Source organism: Eptesicus fuscus, chromosome 4 (genome assembly GCF_027574615.1).
Source record: "Eptesicus fuscus isolate TK198812 chromosome 4, DD_ASM_mEF_20220401, whole genome shotgun sequence".
Classification (NCBI taxonomy): Eukaryota; Metazoa; Chordata; class Mammalia; order Chiroptera; family Vespertilionidae; genus Eptesicus; species Eptesicus fuscus.
The window spans coordinates 12,737,512-12,763,891 of record NC_072476.1 but is presented as its reverse complement, the minus strand read 5'-3'; the positions used below and the strand labels follow the sequence as shown (position 1 = coordinate 12,763,891).

The following is a 26,380-nucleotide window of genomic DNA, read 5'->3' as shown; positions in this document are numbered from 1 at the left end:
CCAGCAGTGCTGCTTTGAATAAAGGCTTTTCCTGAAACCTCAGAGTGTCCAGCTCTCTCTTCTGCACCAATTCCATAAATTGCATATTCCATAACACTATAGCAACAGCAGGCTCGGGAGATGGCAAGACCTGCAAGACCCCTGAGGCGGCTTTTTCACGCATAGCCCCACACAGCTCAGCATAGCCACTGTCTTGCCCTCTGTATTAGTGTCCCAGGGCTGCCAGAACAATGCACCACGGACTGGGTGGCTAAACCACACAAACTGATTTTCTCACAGTTCTGGAGGCTAGTAGTCTAAATCAAGCTGTTGGCAGAGTTGGTTCCTTCTTTTTTTTTTTTTTTTTAACATATTTTACAGAGAGGAAGGGAGAGGGATAGAGAGTTAGAAACATCGATGAGAGAGAAACATCGATCAGCTGCCTCCTGCACACTCCCCATTGGGGATGTGCCCGCAACCAAGGTACATGCCCTTGACCGGAATCGAACCTGGGACCCTTGAGTCTGCAGGCCGACGCTCTATCCACTGAGCCAAACCAGTCAGGGGGAGTTGGTTCCTTCTGAAGCTGCAAGGGAAGGCTCCTGGGTTTGTAGATGCCGTCTTCATGTTCACATGGCATTCTCCCTGTATCCATGCCTGTCTGCTAACTTCCCACTTTTATGAGGACTCTGGTTCTACTGGATGAGGGGCTGCCCTAGTGACCTCATTTAACCTGGCTCCCTTCATAAAGACCCTGTCTCCTAGTAAGGTGATATTCTGAAGTACTGGGGGTTAGGGCTTCAGCATACGAATTTGTGGAGGAACACAATTCAACCCCTAAGATCCTCAAAGAGAACCTGGCCCCTGAGAGGCCACTCATGATCCCTATAAGGACAGACCTACACATCACACTTCCTTAGTGCAAGTCTCACTTGGGTTAACTGGACCTCAGCTGACATCTCCCTGTCCCTTAAAACCCCATTCAATTGTCTGAAACCCCCTTTCCACACTAGGAAGTCCAGATCCTTCCTTGAGCTGTCTTTGAATGCCAGGGTGGGAGTGAAGGGAGCTGCTCCTGTTCAGGTGCAAGTGTTACTTCTGCACTTTGTCTGCAGACGCCCGGCTCCCTGACCCCCCATAACACTCCACTCCTCCATGACTGTCGCACAAAAGCCACCATCTGAAGACATTTTGTGTTGCATTGTGCACTGTACCACTTTAAAAAAAAATGTTTTTATTTATTTATTTATTTTTAGAGAGAGGGAGAGGGAAAGAGATAGAAACAGTGATGAGAGAAATACATCAGGGCTCATTATACAGGGTTCGAGGTGCTTTCCCTTTAGAGAGAGTTAGATGGCTGCCTCCTGCACACCCCCCACCAGAGATTGAGCCTGCAACCAGGGCATGTGCCCCGACAGAAAAGCTACCTTTTTTTTAAAACATATTTTTATTGATTTCAGAGAGGAAGGGAGAGGGAGAGATAGAAACATCAGTAATTAGAGAGAATCATTGATCGGCTGCCTCCTGCATGCCCCCTACCTGGGATCAAGCTCGCAACCTGGGCATGTGTCCTTGACCAGATTCAAACCCGGAACTCTTCAGTCCGCAGGCTGACGTTCTATCCACTGAGCCAAACCAACCTGATAAGCTTTTAAAATACAAATTTCCCCCTCCTTGTACTTAAAAAGCCTCAGATGGTTTCGAGTACTCAGGTCATGGACTGACTGGCCAAAGATGTGCGTGGCTGTTGTCTTCACACGGGTCTGCTTGCCTTGATAAACAGCAGGCACTGTCTGTGCTCACTGGGACTGCAGCCCACAGCCTCAGCCCCAGGGAGCACTGGGGAGCAGGAAGCTGGACAGCAACCCCAAGAAAAGGCCCCTAAGTGACTCCAACCATGGGGGTGACCCCTATCAGCTGTGGCCATCAGCTTGGCTCTGTAGGAGACATGAAAAGGTTGGCTCCTGGGGGAACACGGCAGAGACACAGCAAAGCCACAAGGCAGCCTCCTTGCCCATCAGGCCATCCCACCCCCACCCCAGCTTGCTCAAATGCAGGCTTCTGGCCCCATCCCAAGTGAAGATTCAGGGTGAGGGCTTGGGATTTGCTTTTTAAAGTTCCCTGGTGATTCTGATGTGGAATGTTCCAGAAGCACAGTTCCAGAGGCACTGATTTAGATCCTGAGTTCTGTGGAGAGTGGGAAATGAACGAGCTGGCGCAGGTTTCACCCACTCATCACCCAGGAGTGCTGAGGGAGCAGTGACCCAGGTTCAGAGAGCACTCAATCTACTGTCTTCCGGTCAGCATTGAGCGGACAGGAGCCAAGGGGTTCTCCTTGAGGGAACTGCAGACATGTTGACTGGGACCTGGTGGAAGCCGTAGCGGGTGAGAAACTTCGGGAAAAGTGAGGGGGGGAGGGCGTGCTGGGGTTCAGTCTCCCAATCAGGCCTGTCCCCTAAAGACCCTGGCACCTGAGCCGCTGTTGCCAGGCAGGGCTTGCGCTGCAAGGAGTCAGCAGGCTGTGTTCTGAGAACAGCCAGCCATTCCGGGAAAAGCACAGTCCTGGGGCGGCCAGAGCAGGTGGAGGCGGGGGTGGTGGTGGGGAGGGAGGCTGAGCACTTCCTTCCTGGGTGCGGTTCCAGGGCCCGCCTTTGTCTCCCACCCACCCCACCCCCTCTCCCCAGGGCGTAGCTCTACCCACCATGCGGGGCGCCCTGGGAACAGAGGATGGGGCCTGGCAGCGATCACCACCCCCTACAGGCCGGCGGTGGGAGGACAGGCCCCCCTCAGCGGGAGGTGATGTCCCCCACCAGCAGGGGCAGAAGGAGCAGCAGGAGGGACACCGACAGCGAAGACGAGGACAACCGCCGGGCGGCCTGGTTGATCTCGCACTGACAATTGCAGGGTCCGGGCTGGAGAGTCGCTCTGGGGGGCCTGGGGGCGTGAGGGCCGGCGCTGGGGGCCGGGCAGTCCAGCCACTGCGGGCCCATGGGCTGGGGGGCGTCCGGCTCGGCCTTGACGCTGCCCTTGGGAAAGCGCCAGTAGTGGGCGCCCTTGAAGAAGTAGGTGTCCCCTGCAAGGCGGGCGGAACGCTGCTGGGCTGGTGCGGGCTGCCCCGAGCCCCGCCCACCCGAGGGCTCCCCGCAACCCCCCCCCCCCCGGGAGGACCCCGAGTCCCAACCCCAGGGCCAGTAGCTTGCAAGCCGGGGCGCGCGCTCTCCTACCGTCGTTGCTGACGGCGACGTCGTCGGGGCTGGGAGGCGCCCCCTCCCAGAGACTCAGGTCGCGCGGGTAGCCGGGGTCCGGGCGCGCTGCCGCCTCGTCGAACCGCCAGTAGCGGTGGCCCCGGACCAGGTAGGTCTTCCCGTTGAGCGGCCACGAGAACACGGCGTCCACCTCCTCCCCGGCGGGCAGCCCCAGCTCGGCCAGCGGCCGCGCGGCGCCCTCTAGCTGCCGGTCCTTGAACACCCAGAACTGTGGGCCTGCAGGGAGGGAGCCCGGTGAGCCACTGCGCCCACGCCCGGCCCGGCCCGGCCCAGTGGGGCTCCCCACTCACCACTGAAGAGGAGGATTCGGCCATCTCGGTGCCGGGTGTAGGCAGCCTGGATGACATTCACCTTGGGGGGCAGCCCCTCCCAGAAGCGGTGGAGCCTGGCAGGCCGGGGGGACACCAGCTGTCCTGAGGGTTGGAGGCGCCAGAACCAGGGGCCTGTGGGAGAAGGGATGGGCCTGGAGCGTGAGATGGCAAATGGCCTTGTCCCCCAGAGGGTGCGGCTGGGACTCAGTGCCGGGTGGGAGGTCCATCTGGAAATCAAAGGGTCCAGTGGCTCTAGGGTGACCAGCTGGCCCAGGACTTTCCTTCTACCTCCACCTCCAATTTGTTTGTTTGTTTTTCGAGTACATGCAAAAGGTTACATAGAAAGTCACACAGGTAGAAGAAGTGAGCCCTGGGATAAGTGAGCCAGCTGAGCTGGGTGGGCTCAGGAAGCAAGTTACAGAGGCAGAAGTAGGGCTTAGGAGAAAAGGCAAGGATATAGCCTGGGGGAGGTAGGGGCGGAAAGGCTCAGGTGAGCTTCAAAGAGTGTGCACTGGGGAAAGAAAGGGATTGGGGAAGGGCAGTCACTGGTGTGCTCCACGGAGAGCCACTCCCACCCAACTTGAAAGTCTGCATCCTGGGAAACCCCACAGGCCTGGTGGGTCACCCTAAGTGGGTAGGAAACCAACTCTATGGGGCCGGGGAAGATCCCAAGTGACTCACCTTTAAAGAAGAAGGTTTCCCCACGGATGTTGGCGACAGCATCAAAATTGCCATCACATCGATCGGGGACAGGAAGGGAGGGGCTGAGGAGGAAAGGAGAGGTGAGGAGAAAGGGGTCAGGACTCCTCCTCTCGGTACTTCACCTTGAGGACAGCCCTGGGGGGCAGGGACTCTTACCAAGCCCCCTCACCAAAGAGGATACCACAGGGAGGCAGCTCACCCAAGATTGCAAAGCTGGAGGAGGACTCACCTGCCTGGGGGCAGGGCAGGGGGCGGGGGAGGAGGAGCCAGGGGTTTCCTTGTGGGCTCATCATACGGGGATTGGGGTGCTTTCCCTGTAGAGAGAGTCAGAGAGACATGTGTTCCCGGACCCTGCTGCAGAGGCCACATGGGGAGCACCCCCCCACACACACACACAACTCCCTGTACCGTAGAGCTGCTGCAGGCCTTCACGGTCGTCTTGGGACAGGCGGTACTTGGTGGGATCCCCGATGGGACCCTGGTAAAAGGGCCTCATGATGGAGTCAGGGGCAGAGGAGTGGCCCAGGCCCAGTGCGTGGCCAAACTCATGAACTGCCACAGCAAACAGGTCTGTCCCCTCACCATCTGGGGAGGAAGGGAGACTGGGCTGGAGCTGTAGCAGCCAGGAGCGCGGCAGTGAGGAAGCCCCCGGGAGCTGGGCCTGCTGGCAGCCAGGAACAGCCAGGAGACCCTCAGAGGCGGTCACAGCGTCCTCTGCCCAAAAGCCTCCCTGAGCCACGTCATCCTTCCTGTGTGAGTTGACTTATTCAGCAACTGTTTTTGCTTGGCAGTGCTAGACCCCGGGATACTGGGCTTAAAGGATCCGTAGAGCAGGTCAGGGAAAGGGCAGGAGGAGACAGTCTGGCCCAAGGAAGACTCGCCTCATGACGTAGGCCTGCCCACAGAAACATGGGGGAGGGAGGGGAAGCAGGAGCCTGGGGTGCACACAATTCTCTCCAGGAAGTCCCAGCCCTTTGAGATTCCCTCTCCCAGCTCCAGCCAGTGGTCAGAGGTCCCCACCCCTCGACACCCTCCCCACTCCCTCCCACGAGGAATGCTGCTCAATCACCTCGGCCTCTGCTCCCGAGCCTTCAGAATCCCACTCCCACCCCCATGGTCCTTCCACCTCCCCTCCTCCCATCTCTATGGCCCTTCCCCATCTCTCCCTCCCACAGCCTCCACCACTCCCCACCTCCCTGGGGTCCTGGCCTCTCCTCCCCACCACTGCAGCCTTCATCCATCTCCTCAGAACCCGCAGCCTCAGCATGCACTCTCTGACCACAGTCTGCTGGCCTGGGTGCTCAGCCTCACTCCCAGCCTCTCTCGGAACACGGAACACGGAGGCCTCTTCCTTGGGGACCCAGCCCCGGCGCCAGAAGCAAGCCTCTTTCCGTTCCCAGTTGCTGGCCAAACCTCAGCTCCTCATCCATCCACAAGCTTCCTGCTGGCTCCTGCTTAGCAGGTGAGAGGCCAAAAGAGACAGAGACAGTAAGAGGGGTGAGCAGCCCCCAGGAGGCATAGATTTCCCCCAATGTCGATTTACTTCATGGAAATCTCTAACGGGCATCAGCAGTGTTGAACATGGGTTAATTGGACATGGCCTAGGGAACTGAGAAGCAATTTTCTCTCAGCTACTAAGTGAGAGTCTAAGAGTGAAATGTGTAAGTCATAGGAGGAGTAACAAACACTTGTCCTCATTTACTTCTCACAAAACCTCGACCTCCACCCACAGTTTACAGGCCAGGATGCCGAGGCACTGAGAGGTCAGGTGAATGGCAGCTGAAACCCAGGCTGAGGACTCTGGCTGTGCTGGCCTGCCCTCAGCAATGACTTCAGATGGTCTTGTTCACACTCATATGTCCTGATGAGTTCCTATGTTGCCTGTGGGTTTCCCATTGCTCTGAGCTCTTTTTCTAAGAAATGAGGAAGTTTGGTGGTTTTTGTTGTTGTTGTTGTTGTTGCTGTTGCTGTTGTTCTCACATGACGGTATTTTTCCCATTGCTTTTCAGAGAGAGTGGAGGAAGGGAGGAAGGGAGGAAGGGAGGGAGAGGAGAGAGAGAGAGAGAGAGAGAGAGAGAGAGAGAGAGAGAAACATCGATGTCCATCGGCTGGTTGCCTCCCCCACTTGTCCTACTGAGCAAACCCTGAAACCTAGGTGTGTCCCCTTGACTGGGAATCCATGCTTGGGCCAACACTCTAACCACCTAACAACACTGGCCAGGGCAAGTGAGGTACCTTAATCAGGTAGAACTCTTTCATCTTTCACCCCCCCCCCCCCCCCCCACCGCCCTGTCTTGCCTCTCCTTTGGCCACACCCCTTCCGTGCACTCTTCTCATGCTATGCAGCTGGGGGAAATTACCCAACAGAGCCAAATATCAACAGGACAACCATTGAAATTTCTTTTGAGAGACAAATTTTTTAAACTTAAACTTCTTCTAACGCCACTTCTTCAAAATAGACTCGCCCAGGCCGTGGTATTTTGTGGAAGAGCCACACTCAAGGGGCCAAAGAGCCGCATGTGGCTCGCGAGCCGCAGTTTGCTGACCACGGGTCTAGGGGGGGTCCGCAACACCTCCTCTTAAACTTGCCTTGGGCCCCGGCTGGAAGCTGCTTTGCTCTCAGGCACTCAGCCTCAATTCCAAGCCCACAGCCCCTCAAGTTACCACCCAGGTCCAGCCCCCAACTCTTAGGTGACAAATGCTGACAAATGCATTTCCTATTTCAAGACAGGCCGTCCTATGTAATTTCCTGTGTACCCAGAACGGATAGCCTCATCTTGCCCATGCTCACCTGCTGCCCTGCCCTGTTCCAGGACCCTGCCTTGCTCAACTCCTCTAGGACAAGAACAATGCCCCACCCATTCGCCCATGCCTGCACCCTCCCATGCTTCCATCCATCCATCTGTCTGTTTATCCGTCCATCCACCAACCCTCTCTTTCTATTAACTCATTCGGCATCCTGAGTGCTCTCAAGACCCCCGCCTCCTAAGACACCCCCTAGACCCGTCCATCCACTTCCTCAGTTCCTCTCACGCCTACCCCTACTGTGTGGTCTGGATTCTTCCCCCACCCACCAAGCCTACAGGCACTAAGGTCACTTCATTCCCAGATGGCCGAATCCAAGCCCATGTCACACACGGGATTGGTTTGCCATGCTGGCCGCTTCCTCTTTCACTCTTGTTCTTGATCACCTTTCGGCCTGTTCTTTTTTTCTTTGATTCCCACTCCCCTGCCGCCTTCCCCTTTGCTATGGGGCTCTCCACAGCTCTATATTCGACCTTCACATGCCACACTCCCCTCCTTACCAACCCCCCAGGACCTCTGACTCTTAAATCTGCCATCAGGCCCAGATCAGACAGCAGCTGGCAACCAACAGAGCACTACTCTGTCAGGCCTTGTGCAGAGAGCTGGAGGCAAACTGCTCACTTAATCCGTAAGTCCACGCTACCAACAGGTAATATTATTCCCATTTCTCTGTGCAAAAACTAAGCACACTGAGGTCAAGTAACTTAATACACATAGCAAACAGAGGACCCCAGCCTTGAGTTCTGCTTCAAGCTTGCAATCATTTGTTGTGTTTTGTTTTTGAGAGGAAGAGAGAGAGAGGGGTAGGGAGAGAGAGAAAGAGAGAGAGAGAGACATTGATAGGCTGCCTCCAGCATGCCTTCTACTGGGGATCGAGCCTGAAACCCAGACACGTGCCTTGGGAATCAAACCTACAACCTTTCAGTGCAGGGGATGACACGCAACCCACTGAACCACACGAGCCAGCGAGAGCTTGTGTTCTTAAACGCTGTGTCGCACAGTCTCACTCTCGTGGCTGCTAGCTGCCCCTTGCCCCAAACCTGTCTGAGCCTGTGTGCCTGTGCCCTGGCTGCCCCCTTCCTCAGAAAATGGCCCTCTCTCCCTCCCAGGCCACCTCTGCCCAGCAGGTCACAATGGCGGACGGATGCAGGACTAGGAGAGCTGGGCACTTCGCCTCCAGGGAGGACCAACCTTGTGGCACCATTTGTGCTCCCGAGCTCCTAGTGGGGTCAGGCTCCTCTGGCCGAGACCACATCCTTGCTCAGCTCTTTCCCCAGTCTCCCCCCGCTTCCCTTTCCCCTGAGAGCGTACCCCTGAGAAACCGCTTGCGTAAGAATTTACATCGGGAGCTCCCGTTCTGGGGAACCTGACCTAAGTCAGAGGAGTCCAAGCCCAAAGCAGTGGTCGGCAAACTGCGGCTCGAGAGCCACATGCGGCTCTTTGGCCCCTTGAGTGTGGCTCTTCCACAAAATACTACGTGCGGGTGCGCACGTACAGTGCGATTGAAACTTCGTGGCCCATGCGCAGAAGTCGGTTTTCGGCTCTCAAAAGAAATTTCAGTCGTTGTCCTGTTGGTATTTGGCTCTGTTGACTAATGAGTTTGCCGACCACTGCTCTAGAGCAACATACTGAACCACCATTGCTTGCACCGACTGCCCATAAGCACTACAGACACACACCCACGTAAACTCACCCCTACCTTCCCGCGGCCTGCTTCTCCTGCTCCCACACTTCCCACCTGCGTTAACAGGACTGTCCTCCAGGGGCCAACCTCCTATACCCTCTGCCCCCAGGATGCAGTCAGACCCCAACCTTTACCCATCCTGATTAAACTTCCCTCAGGGCCACCCACTGCCCTCCATTCACCAACCCCCTTCTCCCACCACCATCCTCACACTGACTCTGTAGCAACCTTCTGCCTTCCTGCCCTATCTTGCCCTGCACCGCAGCCAGTGGCATTTCTAGAATGCAAAACCGTCCACATCTATTCCTTCAGAATCCTACAATTCAGACTCCTCCCGTGCTCTCCAAGGCCCCTTGTGTGACATGAAACCTCCCATCCATCCTCCATGGTCTCCCTCCTGATACCGTATTTTTTGCCTTCGAGCCCCCACTGTCCTAGGCCATTTCCCACCCCAGTGCTCTCATCCCTGACCACCATGACTATCCTGCACTCAGCCAGCTCACTGGCTTGCGCTTCCATATTGAACCTCACCCCCTCCCCCTCCCTGTATACTCCAGGGGAGCAGGACCTTGTGTGCTAGTTGGCACTCAGTGTGTGTGTGTGTGTGTGTGTGTGTGTGTGTGAGAGAGAGAGAGAGAGAGAGAGAGAGAGAGAGAGAGAAATCAGAGTCACTGCTTCCGAAGTCTCTTGCAGCCCAAAGCCTCAAATCAGTCCTCTCTCTGACCACCTGCAGGCTTGAGGACTTCCCTGTTGTAACTCCTGGTAGTTGTGTCACGATGTGGAGCAACCGCCACTTACTCTTCTGACTCAGCGGCTGCACAGAACTGCGTTTTTGCCTTTTTAAGTTCTCAGCCCCAGCTCGGAGCTGGGCATCCGACAGGCCCCTTTGATGGTCATTTTCTATGTCAGAGTGACCAGACTATGGCCCCCAGTGGCTTGGTCAAACGCCAGCCTCGATGTTGCTATGGAGGTTATTTTGTAGGTGTAATTTCAAGTAAAGCAGATTACTCTCCATACTGTGTGGGTGGGCCTCACCTAACTAGCTGAAGGGCTTAAGAGCAAAAAACTGAGCTCTCCCCTGAAAAAGAATTCTGCCTTCGGACGGCAACATAGAAAGCCTGCTTGGGTTTCCAGCTAGCTGGCTGGCCCTGCAGATTTTGGACTCAACATGGCAACATCAATTCTCACCTGAACTTCCAGCCTGTGGGCTGCCTTGCAGATTTTGGACGTGCCAGTCCCACAATTCCGTGTACCAATCCCTTAAAATAAAGCATACCCATGTGCACACACACACATCTTATTGGTTCTATTTTCCTGGAGAATCCCAACGGATCCAGCCTCCATCAATCAATGTAATTTAAACCTAGTTCTTAAGGACAGACAGACCTGGGGAGAGGACTTCTCAGAAGAAGGGACATTGTACCTTTTGACCCAAAAGTCCAGATTTCCTCATCGTCGAAGTGAGTGTCCCCAGAGATGGAATGCTCCCCGGGGAAGAAGGCGTGGGCGAGGGTCCCCCCCTGCCCGTCGAAAGGGTAACTGTCCTGGTGGTAGGCCCGGACAAAGTCGATGAGGATGTCCGGCTCTGGTGGGCCCTGAGAACCCACCTCCTGGAATTTGAGGCCTGACTCAATACCCCAGGTGGTCAGGGCATGGTGCATGAGAATCCGCACAGTCTCCTGGCTCAATGCGGAGCTCCGGGGGAAGGAGTGTATCCTGGGGAAAGAGGAGTGGGGGGTAAGGATAGCCTGGGAGACAGAGACCAGGGCCCAGCAGGCCAGCCCAGGGTGGGGTCGGCACCAGGACCTACCTCCAGGTCAGGGTTCGCTTCTTCCAAATACTGCCGCTCAGAGCATAGCGACGGCGGCGCCGCCTAACCAGCTCTGCCACCCCCAGCACGTCGGGCAGAGAGCAGCGGGGCTTGTGCATGGCGGCCATGGTCTCTGGGTCTGTGGGGCAGGGTGGGGGAGCGGGATCAGCAGGACAACCTGCCCTAATCATGGTGCCAGCTAGCTTCCCACATGGGAAACAGGTTCAGGGAGATTAAGAAACTCGCCCCCACTTGGATTCGAACCCAGGCAGCCCGATTCTGTAAGCCAGCTCATACAAAGGAGCACCTGGCCCAGGAGGGACTGGCTGCCTCCAGGTGGTGCTCGGAGCCTCAGGCGGGGCGCTTCCCTGAGCCCTGGCAATTGGACTCAAGAAAGGAGCCTGGGGGTGCAGTGCAAACTCCTCCCTCTGAGGCTGGAAACCCCTAGGAGGGTGCCCACACCCCACACCGTAAGTTCCAAGACCCTATCGTGTCTAGATATAGTCCAGAGTCCCCATGCTGGTTGGGTCTCTGGTTTCCTGTGACTAATCACCCCTTCCTGGGTGAGAGCTGCCTGGAACCCCCTTTTCCAGCTGAGCTCAATGCCCGGCAGTCTCCTCCTCCTCAACAGAAAGTCAAACCTCACCTCGATGGCTGAGGCCACGATGTGTAATTGAGCACATGTAGATGCCAAGCACTGCTGGGCAGTGGCCAGGGCAGGGAAACACCCCGCCTTCCCTCACAGCTAGCCAGGAACCCACCACTTCTCTCTTCTTCCCCATTTAACCCAACAGATGAGCTCCTCAGCTCTGCCTCCAAAACGGGCACTCGGATTCAGCCACATCTCATCACACGTTCCTCCATCAGCCCTTGCCTGGACGCTGCATGACCTCCTTGCTGGCCTCCGTGTTCCCCACCCACCATTCTCCATCAGCAACCAAAGGAAATAAATGTAAAACTGCAAAACAGTCCAAGTTGCCTTCCTCCTTCAAACCCTTCCATGGTTTCTTACCGCGCTTTGGAATCAAACCCAAACACCTTTCAAGCCTCCTCCCACCGGGCCTCTGCTTAGCTCCTTAGCCCTCTCTCCTCACAGGTGCACAGCCTGTGCCGGCCACAGGGCCTTTGCACTGGCCTGGTACACTCTTCTCCCTCATCTTCCTGTGGCTCGCTCCTCCTCTTGGTGTCCTATGAGTTCTCTGTGTTACAGGAATTCCTCCCGACTCATATGACACCTGTCAGAGGACCCTGACCTGACCAGCCCAGCCCCTCAACACCATTAGCATTTTATTTTCTTCGAAACACCACTATCTGAAATTATCTTGCCTGTTTCTGTTTCTGGCCTCTAGAATGTATCTGTCTCCCGAAGGTTAGCTCTACGAGAGCAGGGACTTATCTACTCTGTTCACTCGGGGTCCAGGCCTGAAATGGCGTCTCACGTAAGCGATTCCCGATACATACTTATTGGAAGAGGAATGCTTGAGGGTTTCTTGGGTGAGGGCCTGAGATCAGCACCGTCATAACCCCCATGGCCCAGGCGCACGCTGAGGTTTAAGAACAGCTGGGTAATGGGCAGGCTGGGTGCGGGGCAGGGCTGGGGCACCTACCCAGGAGGCCGGTCTCAGGCAGCCCAGCGAACCTCTGCATCACCTTGATGGCGTCCCGCAGCTTTTCGGGGCTCTGCAGCTGGGCCTGGGCTGGGTGGGGGGGTGGCAGGTAGCCATAGCGGGTCAGCCAGTCCTGGGCGGAGAAGTGAGCAGGTGAAGCGGGAAGGGCGGGAGCCACGGGACTCTGCCTTCCCTCCGCCTTCGGAAAGCCGCACCGCTCACCGGTCAGGAGCCCAGGGCGCCCCCTCCAGGTCCTGCCCTCCCGCCCTGGGCTGGCAGTCTTCATCTGGACCCGAGTCCTGCCCCCCCCCCCCCCCCCCAGTCCCATTCCAATCTCCAAATCACGGTCCCAAACCCGACGTTCCCTAGAATCCGGGTTCCCAGACCCCATGCCCACTCGGTCCCTCTGCGGACATTGGAATCGGCGCTCAGCCTGACCTAGGTGTCCGGCACCAGCTTCCCGCTCCCCGCGCCCCTGCAAACCCCAGAGGCCGGAGACCCCACTCACCAAGCCCAGGCTCACGTCCTGCGCCGCGGGCTCCGGGGCGCGCGCGGGCAGCGGCGGCGGGAGCAGCAGCAGCAGCGGCGGCACCAGGAGCCGGAGCATGGCGCGCTCCTGCGGGGCAGCGTGGGGCTCCCGGGGGCCTGACCCGAGCCGCCCGGGGTCCGGGGGAGGAGACCGGAGAGGCTCGGGCGGGGCACCTGGTGCTGGGCAGGAGGATGGGGGGCCGCCCAGGGGTCAGGGGCCCCGGCAGCACGGAGCAGGGGTGTGTGGCGTCCAGCGGAGGGTCCAGGGGCGCTGGGCCTGCTGCGACGGCTTCGAGGGGTCCCGGCCGGTCCGGTGCCGGCGCCGCACGGCCCCGGCGGCCCCTCCCTCCGCGGGGGGTGGGGGGCGCCGGGCAGGGCGGGGCGGGGCGGGGCGGGCACACCCCGGTTAGCGGTGAAAGCGCAGCCGGGAAATGGCCCAATTTTCCGACATCCAGCGAGACGGGGCGGGCCAGGTGGTGGCCCCGTCCCGGGCCCGGACCTAGTGGACCTCCTCCAGCTCTGGGCGGGCCCGGGTGCGGGGCGGGGCGGGGGTGGCGAGGAGCCCCGGCCGCAAGTTTCTCTTCCCAGGTCCCGGCGCCGGTGGGACTCGGGGGCGCGCGGCTCACTTCTGCTTTCTCAGGCCCGCAGCCGGCTCCCGGGAAGGAGCGGCTCCCCCTCTCCTCCCCTCCCCTCCCCTCCCCCAGCCACCGTTCCCCGGACCCCACGCCCGGAGGCGGGCGGAGCGCCGGGTAGTTCCGGGCCCGAGAGGAGGATGCTGCTCACCTCCGCGGCCCGGCGCGCCCCAGGCGGGCGGCAGCCAGTGCTCCCCGTGTGCCCGGGCGGCGCCGGTGGCCCCGGGTTCATTCCCGCAGCCGCCTGGGCTGCGCGGGTCTCAGCCTCGGCGCGCGGGGCCCAGGCACCCCCGAACCCCGGACCTGGAGCCGCCCGGGGCCGTGCGCTTTCTCCGCAGACAGGAGACATCCTAGTCCAGGAGCGTCCACGGGAGGGCTGGAGCGCAAGGGAAGCAGATCCCAGCGGCAGAGGTTTGGGGACCCCGCCTCGCCCTCGCCACGCCGCCCGGGGAGCCCAGGGCTCGGAGGCCAGGCAGCTAGAGAAGAATTCAGAGGAAGCGTGGGCACCTTGCCCGGGAGGGGCTGGTGTGAGCGGCACAGCGCTGTCTCTGGAGCGGGGCAGCCAGAAGACCCAGGTGTGTTTTGGACAAAGAGCAGGCAGGACAGCGAGCCAGAGGTCCAAACTGCACCACCTGAGCTCCTGCGCCGGTCCTCTGGGCTGCCGGAACCAGCTATTGCAGACTGGGTGACGCAAGCAACAGAAGTGATTCTCTCACAGGCCTGGAAGCTGGAAGCCCAAGGTCAAGGAGCAGGCAGGCTTGGTTTCTCCTACCATTTCAAGGCCTCTCTGCTTAGCTTGAAAGTGGCTGCTTCTTCCCTGTGTCCTCACGTGGTCTTTCCTCTGTAGCCCGGATGCCTCTGTGTGTGTCCAATGTCCTCTTCCTTAAAAAAAACACCTGTCAAGCCCAGCCGCGATGGCCCAGTGGTTTGATTCCCTGTCAGGGCACATGCCCAGGTTGTGGGCTCGATCCCCAGTAAGGCGTGCAGGAAGCAACCAATCAATGATTCTCTCTCATCATTGATGTTTCTATCTCTCTCTCCCTCTCCCTTTCTCTCTCTGAAACCAATAAAAATATATATTTTATTTAAAAAAAAAGACACCAGTCAAGCCCTGGCGGATGTGGCTCAGTGCTTAGGTCATTGATTCAATTGGGAAGGGGGGGTGCATTCAGGTGGCATCCAATTAGTGTCTCTCTCACATCAATGTTGTGTGTTTTTTTTTTCTCTCTCTCTCTCCCTTCCTCCCTCCCTCCCTCCCTCCTTTTCACTCTATCTGAAAATCAATGGGAAAAAAATATCCTTGGGTGAGGATTAACAACAACAAAAAAGACACCTAAAGATTTTTAAAAAAAGACACCAGTCAGTCAGATAAGGATCCACCCTAAAGGCCTCATTTTGCCTTAATCACCTCTGTGAAAGCCCTGCCTTCAAATACAGTCACATTCTGAGGTCCTGGGATGGGGGTTGGGAGGGTTCAGTCTGCTACAGATCCCACACTCCTCCTGGGTGTTTCCCTCCATTCTCTGACTTCTACCGCACTCACAGCACTTCTCACAGCAGCTGTGTGGGCTCCTTCCCACGCCAAGTCATTCTCTGACACCAGCTCAGGTCCCGAAATTCACTTCCAACACTAACCAGACTTAGCACACACCCCACAGGCTAAGGGCTCAGTCCCGGGAGACTTCTCCCATTTTCAGATGCCAATTGCAGACAGTGGACCAAGTTTACCCACAATTTCTATTGACTTGACTACAAAGCGTAGGTTCCTATGACCAGCACACGTTATTTGCTAGAACAGCTCACAGAACTCAGGGGACTATAACAAAGGATTCAGATAAACAGCCGGACACATCGGGTGAAATCTGGAAGGGTCCCCACCAAGCACAAGAGCTTCTGTCCATGTAGAGTTGGGGCGCCACTCTCCCGTCATGTCAATGTTCACCAACCCTTAAGCTCTCTGAACCCCATACTTTTGGGATTTTTATGGTGGCTCGTCGCATCGGCTTGACCAGCTACTAACTCAATCTCCAGTCCCTCTCCCCTTCCTGAAACATGAGCTGTGGGGCTCAACGTTCCAAGATACTAATCATGGTCTTCTGGGTGACCAGCCCCCATCCAGGAGGTACAGGAACCCACTAAAGTCGCCTTGTTAGAACAAAAGACACTCCTCTATGACCCAAGAAATCCCACGGGATTCAGAGCCCTGTGTCAGGGACTCGGGGGGAGAGACCAAAAACAGAGCCAGAGATGCCCTTAGTGCTCTTATCACTTAGGAAATTAAAAGGGTTTTAGGAACTCTGTTCCAGGAACTAGGAGCAGAGACCAACACCTATATTTTCTATTACTTCACAGCCCACCCCCTGGCCTCTGGCCACAAAACACAGCAAAATGACATACGACTCAAAAGATATTGGCACATTACTAGAACCACACACAGTCACTAGTATTCATTCCAGTCAATCATCATATCATATGAAAATGTCCCCCCCAGAATGAGGCCACTCAGGTTTGCAGGCTTCCGTTCAATCTTGCAAAAGCAGAGGTTTCAAAAGCAGAAGTGGTCTCAGCAAACGTGGGTACACCCTTCAGGTATCCTATATAATAAGAGGGTAATATGCACATTAACCATCACTCCAAAGATGGTGGCGCCCACAGCGCCAGGACCGGACGCTAGCGTTCCATGCCCAGGCCACGGAGGGAGGGAGGGCTGTGGACAAAATGTGGGACTGCTGGGCTGGGGGCGTGCTCCGAGCTGCCGCCGCGCGGCTCAGGGCACACCCCCAGTCCAGCGGACAGAAGCCCAGCGGACACAATGCAGGGGGTCCTCTGTGCATGAGCTGCAGAGGAAACACCTTTTCTGACGGCTCATTGGCTAAGCTCCCTGTAAGCCACTCTCAGTGTTCTTGGTAACTTGGGTAATAAGAATCCAAGAGGACCAAACCAGAGAGAGTCGGACCTGCATTACCACCATTTGTCCACCATCCAGAACTGAAATGTCAGTGCTGACATGTACACATAAGGAACTGTTGGACATTGAAATTGGGTCTCAAAAGAACTGTTGGCCCAGAAAGAAACTCACTACACACTGATTCATTTGCCTGTCACCATAACCATTATTGCTTATCTCATTTTCAGTTCTTATAAGTGTATTTCTAATAACACATGATCTCACTCATCTAGGGGAAATAATGAACAACATAGACTGATGAACAAGAACAGACCCAGAAACAAGGAGGCATGGATCAGACTGTCGGGCCTCAGAGGGAGGGTAAGGAAGGGTGGGGGTAAAGGGGGAGATCAACCAAAGGACTTGTGTGCAGGCATATGAGCCTAACAGGCAGTTAAGGACAACAGAGGGGTGGGGGCATGTGTGGGGAGGGGGGTGGGATGGGAATGGGGGGACGAGGACAAATATGTGATACCTTAATCAATAAAGAAATTAAAAAAAAAAAAAAAGAATCCAAGAAGGTGATCTAGGTTTTTCCACCTCACTCCTGGAGGAAAAAACTAAGGTGTGCTGCTGGAGGGCTAAGAAATGTCATATCCTGCCCTAGCCAGTTTGGCTCAGTGGATAGAGCCTCGGCCTGCCAACCTCAGGGTCCAGGTTTGATTCTGATCAAGGGCATGTACCTAGGTTGCAGGCTCCTCCCTGGCCGGGGCCCAGGTCAGGGCTCATGCAGGAGGCAACCAATTGAAGTGTCCCTCTCACATTGATGTTTCTCTCTGTCTTTCCCTCTCTCTTCCAATCTCTCTAAAAATCAATGGAAACATATCCTCAGATGAGGATTAAAAAAAAAAGAAAGAATGTCATATCCTATGAAAGACACATCCTGAAAATGCCTAAAGAAAGTTGTCATTTTTTCATGGTGAAGGGACTGGAGTCCATGTTGATGAAAACACCTTGGCGGCTGCGACAGTGGCAGCAGCAGCGGGGTAATGGGGCTGGCACCTTCCCCTGATCAGCCCGGTCACCTCCTGCAGTGTGAGGCCAGACTGTGGCTTAGGCCCGCTCCCCATCAGTAGGACATCCCCTGAGGGCTCCCAGTCTGTGAGAGGGGGCAGGCTTGGCTGAGGGACACCCCCCCCCCAGTGCACCAATTTCGTGCACTGGGCCTCTAGTCTGATATAATTGTGCTAAGAGACGATATCATCTCTTGCTCTGAGCCTCTTTCGAGGTGTTAATGTAATATTGGTCTCTCATTACATAACCCATCTATTCATAATTTTTCCGTTAGCTGCTGTTTCTCCTCTTTATTTATACCCAGACTCTTACTCTGTTGGAAGAGACGTTAGGTTTGGCCATTGTGCTGGTCTAGATTGCAGGCAGCAACACTAGTCTATCAAGTGCCTCCCCTTCAATCCACTCCTGTTCACATAGGGTGAGGTTACACAGGTGCAGATCCTGTGAGCTGTTCTTATCACCAGGTATACAGCTGCATTCACTGTTAACACCAATTTTGGCAGATGGAGCAGATGAAGGCACATCTTGCTCCATCAGGCCCTTAGGAATTCTGACATAAGGTTTAAAATGTAGTTGCAGGAGCCGGCAGCAATGAGCGGGGACAGTGGGGCCGATGTCTGCAGCACCCCATCCCGGGGAGATGGAACCGGGCAGTGGGGTCCGCATCGTGGTGGAGTACTGTGAGCCCTGCGGCTTTGAGGCGGCCTACCTGGAGCTGGCGAGCGCCGTGAAGGAGCAGTACCCTGGCATCGAGATCGAGCCTCGCCTGGGGGGCACAGAGGCCTTTGAGATCGATATCCATGGACAGCTGGTGTTCTCCAAGCCGGAGAATGGGGCTTCCCTTATGAGAAAGACCTCATTGAGGCCATTCGAAGACCCAGTAACGGAGAACCCCTGGAAAAGATCACCAACAGCCGTCCTCCCTGCGTCATCCTGTGACTCCATGGGATTCCAGGTTCCTGTGTGTTCTGGGATACAAGCCTTGGTCTCCCCTCTGGTCCTGCTGAGGGTTCCCCACTGCCTCTTTCCCCTCACGTGGCTCCAGGTAGCTGAGACCCTGACCTCCACTTTGCCCCTTTGGGTCCCAGGAGGGAATAGAAACTTCTATTGGTCTGGAAGGTGGGAGAGCCTCTCCACTGATATTATCACAGCCACCTTGCTGGAAGCTAGTTCCAGCATGTCATAAATGCAAGAGTTTCATCAAAAGGTTGATGGAACTTGGGGATTCAGCAGGGCTGAATACATATTACCTGCTGCTGTAATAGCAAAGGGCATTTCCCCAAACCTAAAGATTTGCCTATATTATTACCTTCTACCAGACAGCTGAGGGTATTTTAATCTACATGTTATTGCCTCCTGCTGGCCAAACACCTGAACATCCAAAGGCAGTTCCCCAAACTGACAATGCCTACTGTATACCAAATTTACCTTTGATATGTATATCTACTTTGCTATAGGGCGAAATGTGGGAATAAAAAGAGCCCTGGGTCTGGAGATAGGGAGAACTTGGTTCCTATAGCTAAGCTTCCTCTGGCTCCCCCATGGATTATAAATTTATATTATATTTCTAGTCTCTTTATTAATTTACACGCAGCGCCTTCTCCAGATTCCTGAACCCTTCCGGATGCTGGGAAAGAACCCCAGCATTACCACCTTGTACCCCTTCTGGGGATCAGTGTCCACAAAAGCTTGCTCCCCTCTCCAGCCTAGCTATACCTGTAAGAGGCCACTGTAGTTCTAATTTATTTTCTACTAGCCCCGGGCATTGTCAGCTATTGGCAATAAACTGGCACTACAAAAAAAAGAAGAAAAAAAGTAATAAAATAAAATGTAGTTGCAAACTCTTTTATTTAGGAATTATTGCTGTTTCAGGCACTTGCATTTGCAGCCCTGGTTATACAACCACTGAATCAGGTATGAAAAAACAATTGAGGCGGTGTGGGGAAGAAGAAAGAAAAAGACTGAGTCATTATACCACCATTTTCTCCTCTTGGGAAGAATTTCAGTGTCCTACCAGCATAATTCTCCACCTCCTTCCCCCAGATCCAGTGGGGAAACTCCTTTAGCCCCACTCATGTTCCTGTTGAGTGTGAGCATACACTCATGAAGGTGTGTAAGCCTTTATCTCCTTTCATTTTAGACAATGTTTTTATTGCCCATTCCAATTCTCTATCAAATAAAACTCTGAGAAGGACATCTCTCTGCCCATTGTTGGACATCATGGTCTATAAAGTGTGGTCCTTGGCCTGAAGAAATGACAAATGGCCATAATAATTGGTGCACTATCTTCTGTTCTGTTTTTGTTTTGTTAATCCTCACCCAAAGATATTTTTCCATTGATTTTCAGAGAGAGTGGAAGGGAAGAGGGAGAGACAGAGAGAGAAACATCGATGTCAGAAAGACACATCAATTGGTTACCTCCCATACACGCCCCACCAGGGCTAGGAATTGAGCCTACAACAGAGGTATGTGCCCTTGACCAGAATTGAACCCGGGACTCTTCAGTCCACAGCTGACGCTCTATCCACTAAGCCAAACCAGCTAGGGCTGTTCTGGTGCGTGTGTTTTTTTTAATAGCATCTGAGCATTTGCATCTATCGCTGAGTAAGCAAAGCCCAGTCCAGATTCAGTGTCTGTTCTGATCAGGACCCATTTTTAGCCCATTAGGGCCACCAGCATCAGTCTGACTTGCCAGCTATGATCAAAGCCTTTGCCCCAGGGAATCTGCCACAGAGCCACTGCAGCCTTCCTGTACACTTAGTTTATGGGCCCAGGGGCCACCTCGAGTGAGCACAGAGATGTCTGCTGGCTGATTTCAATCATCTCCCAAATCTGGAAGGGGGTTCTTCAGATGGACATTGCGTGTCCTACTTTATTCACTCCTCAAGTTCCCATAGGGATTTCCACAGGGACCAAGTTTCCATTGCCCTCCTGCCTGCTCAGATGGTCACAAGTTTCCATTGCCCTCATGCCCTGCTTGCCCTCCTGCCTGAAGATGGTCACTACCGATGAGCTGGCAGAAACAAACACATAGGGAATTTTACTGTTCAGTTCTTCCATCGCTGCTGGGAAAACAGCATGCAATCAGTCCACTGAACTGATCTGTCCTTACCTTCTTTGATCAGAGTAGTGGCCTCCCAACCAGGATGTTATTCATTCACCTTGGAACTGCCGTCCACAAACCAAGCAGCTCTTTGTTGGTCAGTTAAGGGCTATTTATAGGGCACTGTCCAGTGACAACAGAAGCTAGGAGCTCCTCACACCATCCCGAAGTTGGTTGTAGGGGGAAAGGTTCATTCAGTGAACCTGCTTGTGAGTATGTCTTTGTGTTCCCAGCAGCATGAGCCTGTACAAACCATTTCCATGTCTTTATCCAACTCTTCTGGGCCCTGCAGTACCCATTAGAGCATTTCTCTGACATCACCCAAGACCCTGTGGGTAGTTCAGGTTTCAAGATCATTTTATGTCCTTCAGTCTTATGAGTAGGTTCGATTTATGTCTGATAGCAAGGTGGGAAATACCCCAAAATGAAAATTCTCTTGTCCAACGTACCCGTAGTCGTCACTAGGAGGTGCACATGGGGTGTTGTAATAGCCCCAGCCCACACTCCACTTGGGCTATTTCTGTTCCAGCTTCTCTTCCACACTTTGTGGGCTCAGGCAATTGCCCAGCTGCCCATTCAGCATGTCCAATTAATGTGGCCAGAAGGACGCGTTTACATGCCTGTTTTACAAGGCTAGGTAGGGAACCGTTCCCCAGTTAGATACAATGTCCATCCCATAACACAACCAGGTAAAAGAAACACAACTTCACATAAAGCCTGCTCAAACGTACCAATTCTCCTGCTAACTTTTACCTGAGTTCCATCAACCCTCACATTTCTAACTGTAGGCCCTTATTGGGACTTACCAACTGGTCTTGGTTTTACAATACAAGGTAGGGGCAGTGTGCCCCAGTAGGACATAATATCCACTCCCATAAAACATTAGTAAAAGAAGATACAACTTCTTTACACAACGCCTGTTTAAATAGTCCAGCTTTCATAATCTTATAGATTCTTATATTTTTAATCTCAATCAGTTGTAGCCCCAGTCAGGGCTTCACCAATGGGTTTGGTACCACAGTGTTTGGGGCTCCTGTATCAAGCAGTCCTGGGAACTGTGCTTCTTCAGTCCCTGACCAATTAACCCACTCCTATGCAAAAGGCCTTGGGTTAGAGAGAATTCTGGGAAGTTGGTGGAGTAGGAAGCACCAGGAATCTGTCTCCCGAACTGGAAAGAATCTGTAGATGGAACTGTTACGGAACTCTGAACACTTACAACTTCTGGGGGAAGGGTTGGACAGTAAATTGTGGTAAATTTTATGTCTTAGCAGAGTAGCAGCTACTCAGAGCACACACCTAGGCATGTGGCAGGCAGCTGTGCATGTTCACCAGAGCAGCGAGCACACAGCTTTTAAGAACTTCTCAAAATGTCAGTACTACCCAGAACAATCTACAGATTTGATGCAATTCCTATTAAAATCCCAATGATGTTTTTGCAGAATAGAAAAACCCATCCTAAAATTCATATGGAATCTCAAGGGACCCCAAATAGCCAAAATGATCTTGGGGGAAAAAAAGAAACAAAACTGAAAGACTCATACTTCCTAATTTTAAAACTTATTACAAAGCTACAGTAATCAAAACAGTGTGGTACTGGCATAAAGATAGACATATACCGCCGAAACTGGTTTGGCTCAGTGGATAGAGCATCGGCCTGCGGACTCAAGGATCCCAGGTTCGATTCCGGTCAAGGGCATGTACCTTGGTTGCGGGCACATCCCCAGTAGGGGGTGTACAAGAGGCAGCTGATCGATGTTTCTAACTCTCTATCCCTCTTTCTTCCTCTCTGTAAAAAAAAAAAAAAGATAGACATATACCAATGGTATAGAATAGAGAGGCCAGAAATACACCCTCACATATACAGTTAAATAATTTGGATAAGGATGCTAGACCATTAAATGGAGAAAAGATAGTCTTTTCAATAAATGGTTCTGGGAGCCTTGGTCAGTGTGGCTCAGTTCGTTGGGCATGGTCCTGTGCACCAGGAGGTTGTCAGTTTGATTCCCTGTCAAGTCCCCAGCAGGGAGCATGCAGCAGGCAGCCAACTGATGTTGCACTCTCACATCGATGTTTCTCTCTCTCCCCCTCCCCCTTTCTCTCTAAAAATCAATAAGCTATTATTTTAAAAAATAAATGGTTCTGGGAAAATTGGATGACACATGCAAAAGAATGAGATTGGATTCTTACCTAACACTGTATACAAAAATTAACTCAAAATGGATCAAGGACCTAATGTAAGACCTAAAACAAACTCTTTGAAGAAAACAGGCCAAACACTTCACAACACTGGATTTGGCAATGATTTCTTGGATATGATACCAAAGGCACAGGAAACAAAACAAAAATTTGACTTCACAAAAAAATTAAAATTTTGTACATTAATACTATCCATGGGGTAAAAAGGCAACGCACAGGATGGGAAAAAATATTTTCAAATCATATCTCTGATAAGGGATTAATATCCAGAATATATAGAAAATTCCTAAAATCAACAACAAGAAAACAACCCAATTAAAAAATGGGACTTGAGTGGATATTAGTCCAAGGAAGATACACAAATGGCCAATAAGCACATGAGAATGTGCTCAGCATCACTAATCATTAGTGTTTCCGCTTTGTTTCACTCCCATCAATATTTGCTTAATTTGTCCTATTTCTTAATAACTTTTAAAATTTCCACTCTGCTAAGACCAATCTGTTGATTCTCTCCTCTGCCTTCCCCCCATTTTCTTATTAATTAACCTAATATTTGTATTAGTAGTAAGACCCATGAAGGAAAGCAGAGAGAGCAAATTCTCTATCTTCCTGAACAGTCCTTCAGGTTTGTAACAGTAAGATTACGTGGGGTGCCTATGGAGCAGGGCCCCCTGAACCACAGCATTTACCATGACCCGGGTACCGAACATGTCCACTGGGGGAAGCCAGTCCCACACGGCTGGCATACAGAGCATTTCAGCTGTGGCGCTCCACTTGGCATTGATGGGAAATGAACAGCACACCTTCTCAGGGGATTTTATCCAATCCACCAAGCTGGCTGTTCCCTTGGGAATAGCTTCTTGTGCGTCCGGATCCGGGGAGCCATCTGTGAGAGCTCCATAGGAGCTTCGGGTCCTGTACTAACAAACATGCTCTCCCACTCACTCTGCAGCATCAAAACCGGAGACACGGCCTCCAACCTGGTTCCTCTCACAATCCACTTCAGTAAAGGTTCTTCAGGAAGCTGGTGATACTGATCTACCCTCTGGTTTCTGTGGTTTCTTGGTTTTGCCCTTCCCTGATATCGACTACCTTCTTGGCAACCACAGATCTTAGAGGTTCTTTCTGTGCTTCCTGCAGTTTTCACCTTGAGCAGCAGCTGCGAGGCCAGTGGCTGAAGCTCAGCCTCACTAAAGTCGGAGCTTGTCCTTAGCATCAAAGTCCAACCCCAAACTCTTTTTAAATTTTGCTTTAGTTATTATAGCTAACAATAACCAAGAGATGGAATATTTTACTTTTTTAAAAATATATATGTTTTTATTTATTTTAGAGAAAGAGTGAGAGAGAGGGGGGAGGGGGAGAGAGAGAGAGAGACTGCATAGTTGCCCCCCATATGCATCCCGACTGGGGACTGAGCCCACAACCTGGGTATGTGCCCTGACCGGGAGTCGAACCAACGACCCTTTGGTGCATGGGATGAGCCACACCAGCCAGGGTTTACCTCTTTTTTTATTAGTTTGCATGTCCTTATACATCCCCTGAACCAGCTCCTCAGGAGAAGACTCATTTCTAAATTCCGTTGGTAAATTTGCCGTTGGCAACTGAGCACAACACAGCGGCGGCTCATCCGTGGGTAACCATGTGGCCACTAGGAACCAAAGGCTCCTTCTCTTCATCCTTTCTCTCTCCCAACCACATGTTTCTATGAGCCAGAGCCGTACTAGCAAATCCCACTTTTCTCACACCAATGGTAATGAGAACCTCATTTCTTGTAGCACAGGTGTTTTCAGAGTCCTGTGCCAGGAAATGGGGTCAGAGACCAATATATACTTTTTTTTCTCTATTATCTCACACCATGTTTGTCATCAGGTTGACAAAAATTACAAAGCTTGATGATGCCAAGTGTTGGGCAGGTGTAGGCCAGATGAAATTCACACTTTGCTGACAGGAGTGTATTTTGTTGCTTCCACAATGGCATCAACCCTCCCCACAAAATTTGGTTCAGATGTGGAGACTGATGAGGCCACTCACACCAAGAGAATATGATGAGAGAGATGAGGTTTTCATGGGGAGCAGAAAAAGCAAAGAGGGCCCTGACTGGTTTGGCTCAGTGGATAGAGCGTCAGCCTGCGGACTGAAGGGTCCCAGGTTCGATTCCAGTCAAGGACATGTACCTTGGTTGCAGGCACATCCCCAGTAGGGGGTGTGCAAGAGGCAGCTGATCGATGTTTCTCTCCCATTGATGTTTCTAACTCTCTATTCCTCTCTGTAAAAATCAATAAAATTATTTTAAAAAAGGAAAAAGCAAAGAGGAGCTTTTCTGGTGGTGAGGGATGAGGCTGGCTGAGGCCCCTACACACTGCCAGGGCTTTCCTGGTTTCCGTTTCCTCAGCATCGAGGCCTTCTTTTCAGCCTGCCTCGCTGTGCAGCACAAGGCGAGGAAGGACGCATGGGGCTTTACGTCTCTCAGCAATCAAACATCAAAAACGGAGTCAAACTGTTTATTACAGAGTGTAAATTAGTACCTACACTTTGGAAACCAGTTTGGCAATATTTAATAAAGCTGAAGAGCGTAGCCTCTGTGGTAGATAAAAGATGGCTGCAAATTCTTTGCTACTCCCTCCACTGAGAGATGGAATCTCTCCTCTCCTCTTGAGCCCCAGGTGGGCTCGGTGACTTGTTTGCCCAGTGGAATGCCCTGGGAGTGATGGTTCTGGGACCTCAAGGCTGCATCTGAAGACCTGCAGCTTCTTGGAACCTCTCTTTGGGGGGAGTCAGTTGCCATGCCAGAAGTCTGGGATGGTCAAACTGTGAGGAAATCCACGCAGGCCACAGGCAGGGGCTGCGTGGAGAGAGAAACGCTGTCTGGCCCCAGCTCACACAGCCATTCAGCCCAGGCATCAGACGTGAGATGACTCAAGCCCTGGTCACCATTTACCTGCAACTGCATGAAGTCCCAGCAGCAAGACCCTCCAGCAGAACCAGCCAAGCCTCAGAACATAATTGTTGTTTTAAGCCTCTAAGTTGTGGGGTGGTTATTATGCAGCAAGAGATCATGGGAACAGCTCTCACCACTGACTGCACTTCTAGATGGATGGGACGCCCGCCAATGTGCCCATGGAAATGGGAGCACAAAGGATGTGCATTAGAATGTTGGAAACGTGCCAACAGTGTTCCCTGATAGGAGCGTGGAGGAATAAAGTAAGGATAAACATGGGATGAAATGCCATACAGTTATTAGGGACAAACAAAACCCAAATGCATCATCCTGGATAAATCTCAGAAACCTTCTGGAAAACAGCTACCTGGATTCTTTAAAAATAAAAATAAAAAGTCAGTATTGTAAAAGACACAGGAACTACTTTAGATTAAAAGATACTAAAGAGAAATGACAGCTAGATGCAATATGTGATCTTTGAACTTCTCCTGGATTTAAAAAAAAAATTATTTAAAAAGGGCATCCCAGCCCTGACCAGTTTGGCTCAGTGGATGGAGCGTCGGCCTGCGGACTGAAGGGTCCCAGGTTCGGTTCCGGTCAGGGGCATGTGCCTTGGTTGCGGGCGCATGCCCAGTAGGGGGTGTGCGGGAGGCAGCTGACCCATGTTTCTCTCTCATTGATGTTTCTGACTCTCTATCCTTCTCCCTTCCTCTCTGTAAAAAAATCAATAAAATATATTTTAAATAAATAAATAAATAAATAAATAAATAAAAATAAAAAGGGCATCCTGTCTGGCCGGTGGTGCTCAGTGCTTGAGCATCAGCCTATGAACCAGGAGGTCACTGGTTGGATTCCTGG

The 26,380-nt window shown here is 52.9% G+C and overlaps 1 protein-coding gene, 1 long non-coding RNA gene, 1 other non-coding gene and 1 pseudogene across 7 annotated transcripts; 3 read left to right on the top strand and 1 right to left on the bottom strand.

Moving 5' to 3' along the window:
* Nucleotides 1-1,407: 1,407 nt before the first annotated feature.
* MMP25 (matrix metallopeptidase 25) lies at nt 1,408-13,056 on the bottom strand. Of its 3 annotated transcripts, XR_008555765.1 has the most exons (11): nt 12,673-13,056; nt 12,165-12,297; nt 10,558-10,696; nt 10,171-10,463; nt 4,667-4,843; nt 4,488-4,572; nt 4,238-4,320; nt 3,536-3,688; nt 3,204-3,461; nt 2,451-3,052; nt 2,293-2,345 (listed from the first exon to the last, which is right to left on the bottom strand). XR_008555765.1 is itself a non-coding variant. In XM_054714644.1 (10 exons), exons 1-10 carry the CDS (start codon nt 12,769-12,771, stop codon nt 2,266-2,268), a joined length of 1,500 nt encoding a protein of 499 aa, XP_054570619.1. In that variant the 5' UTR covers nt 12,772-13,056; the 3' UTR covers nt 1,408-2,265. The 3 variants fall into 3 exon arrangements, 2 of the variants coding, with proteins under 2 accessions (XP_054570619.1, XP_054570618.1); XM_054714644.1 differs by lacking the exon at nt 2,451-3,052 and having other exon boundaries at nt 1,408-2,345; XM_054714643.1 differs by having other exon boundaries at nt 2,277-3,052.
* On the top strand, nt 3,287-11,519 carry LOC129148797 (uncharacterized). Of its 3 annotated transcripts, none has more exons than XR_008555768.1 (4): nt 3,287-3,333; nt 5,508-5,720; nt 7,603-7,691; nt 11,352-11,519. It is a non-coding gene; the product is annotated as an uncharacterized LOC129148797 (long non-coding RNA). The 3 variants fall into 3 exon arrangements; XR_008555766.1 differs by lacking the exon at nt 3,287-3,333 and adding an exon at nt 4,930-5,011 and having other exon boundaries at nt 5,543-5,720; XR_008555767.1 differs by lacking the exon at nt 3,287-3,333 and adding an exon at nt 4,930-5,011.
* On the top strand, nt 4,523-4,604 carry MIR9344 (microRNA mir-9344). Its single transcript, NR_129187.2, has one exon. It is a non-coding gene; the product is annotated as a microRNA mir-9344 (primary transcript).
* A 2,356-nt stretch (nt 13,057-15,412) lies between the features above and the next one.
* On the top strand, nt 15,413-18,240 carry LOC103286173 (migration and invasion enhancer 1-like; annotated as a pseudogene).
* The last annotated feature ends 8,140 nt before the right edge of the window (nt 18,241-26,380 follow it).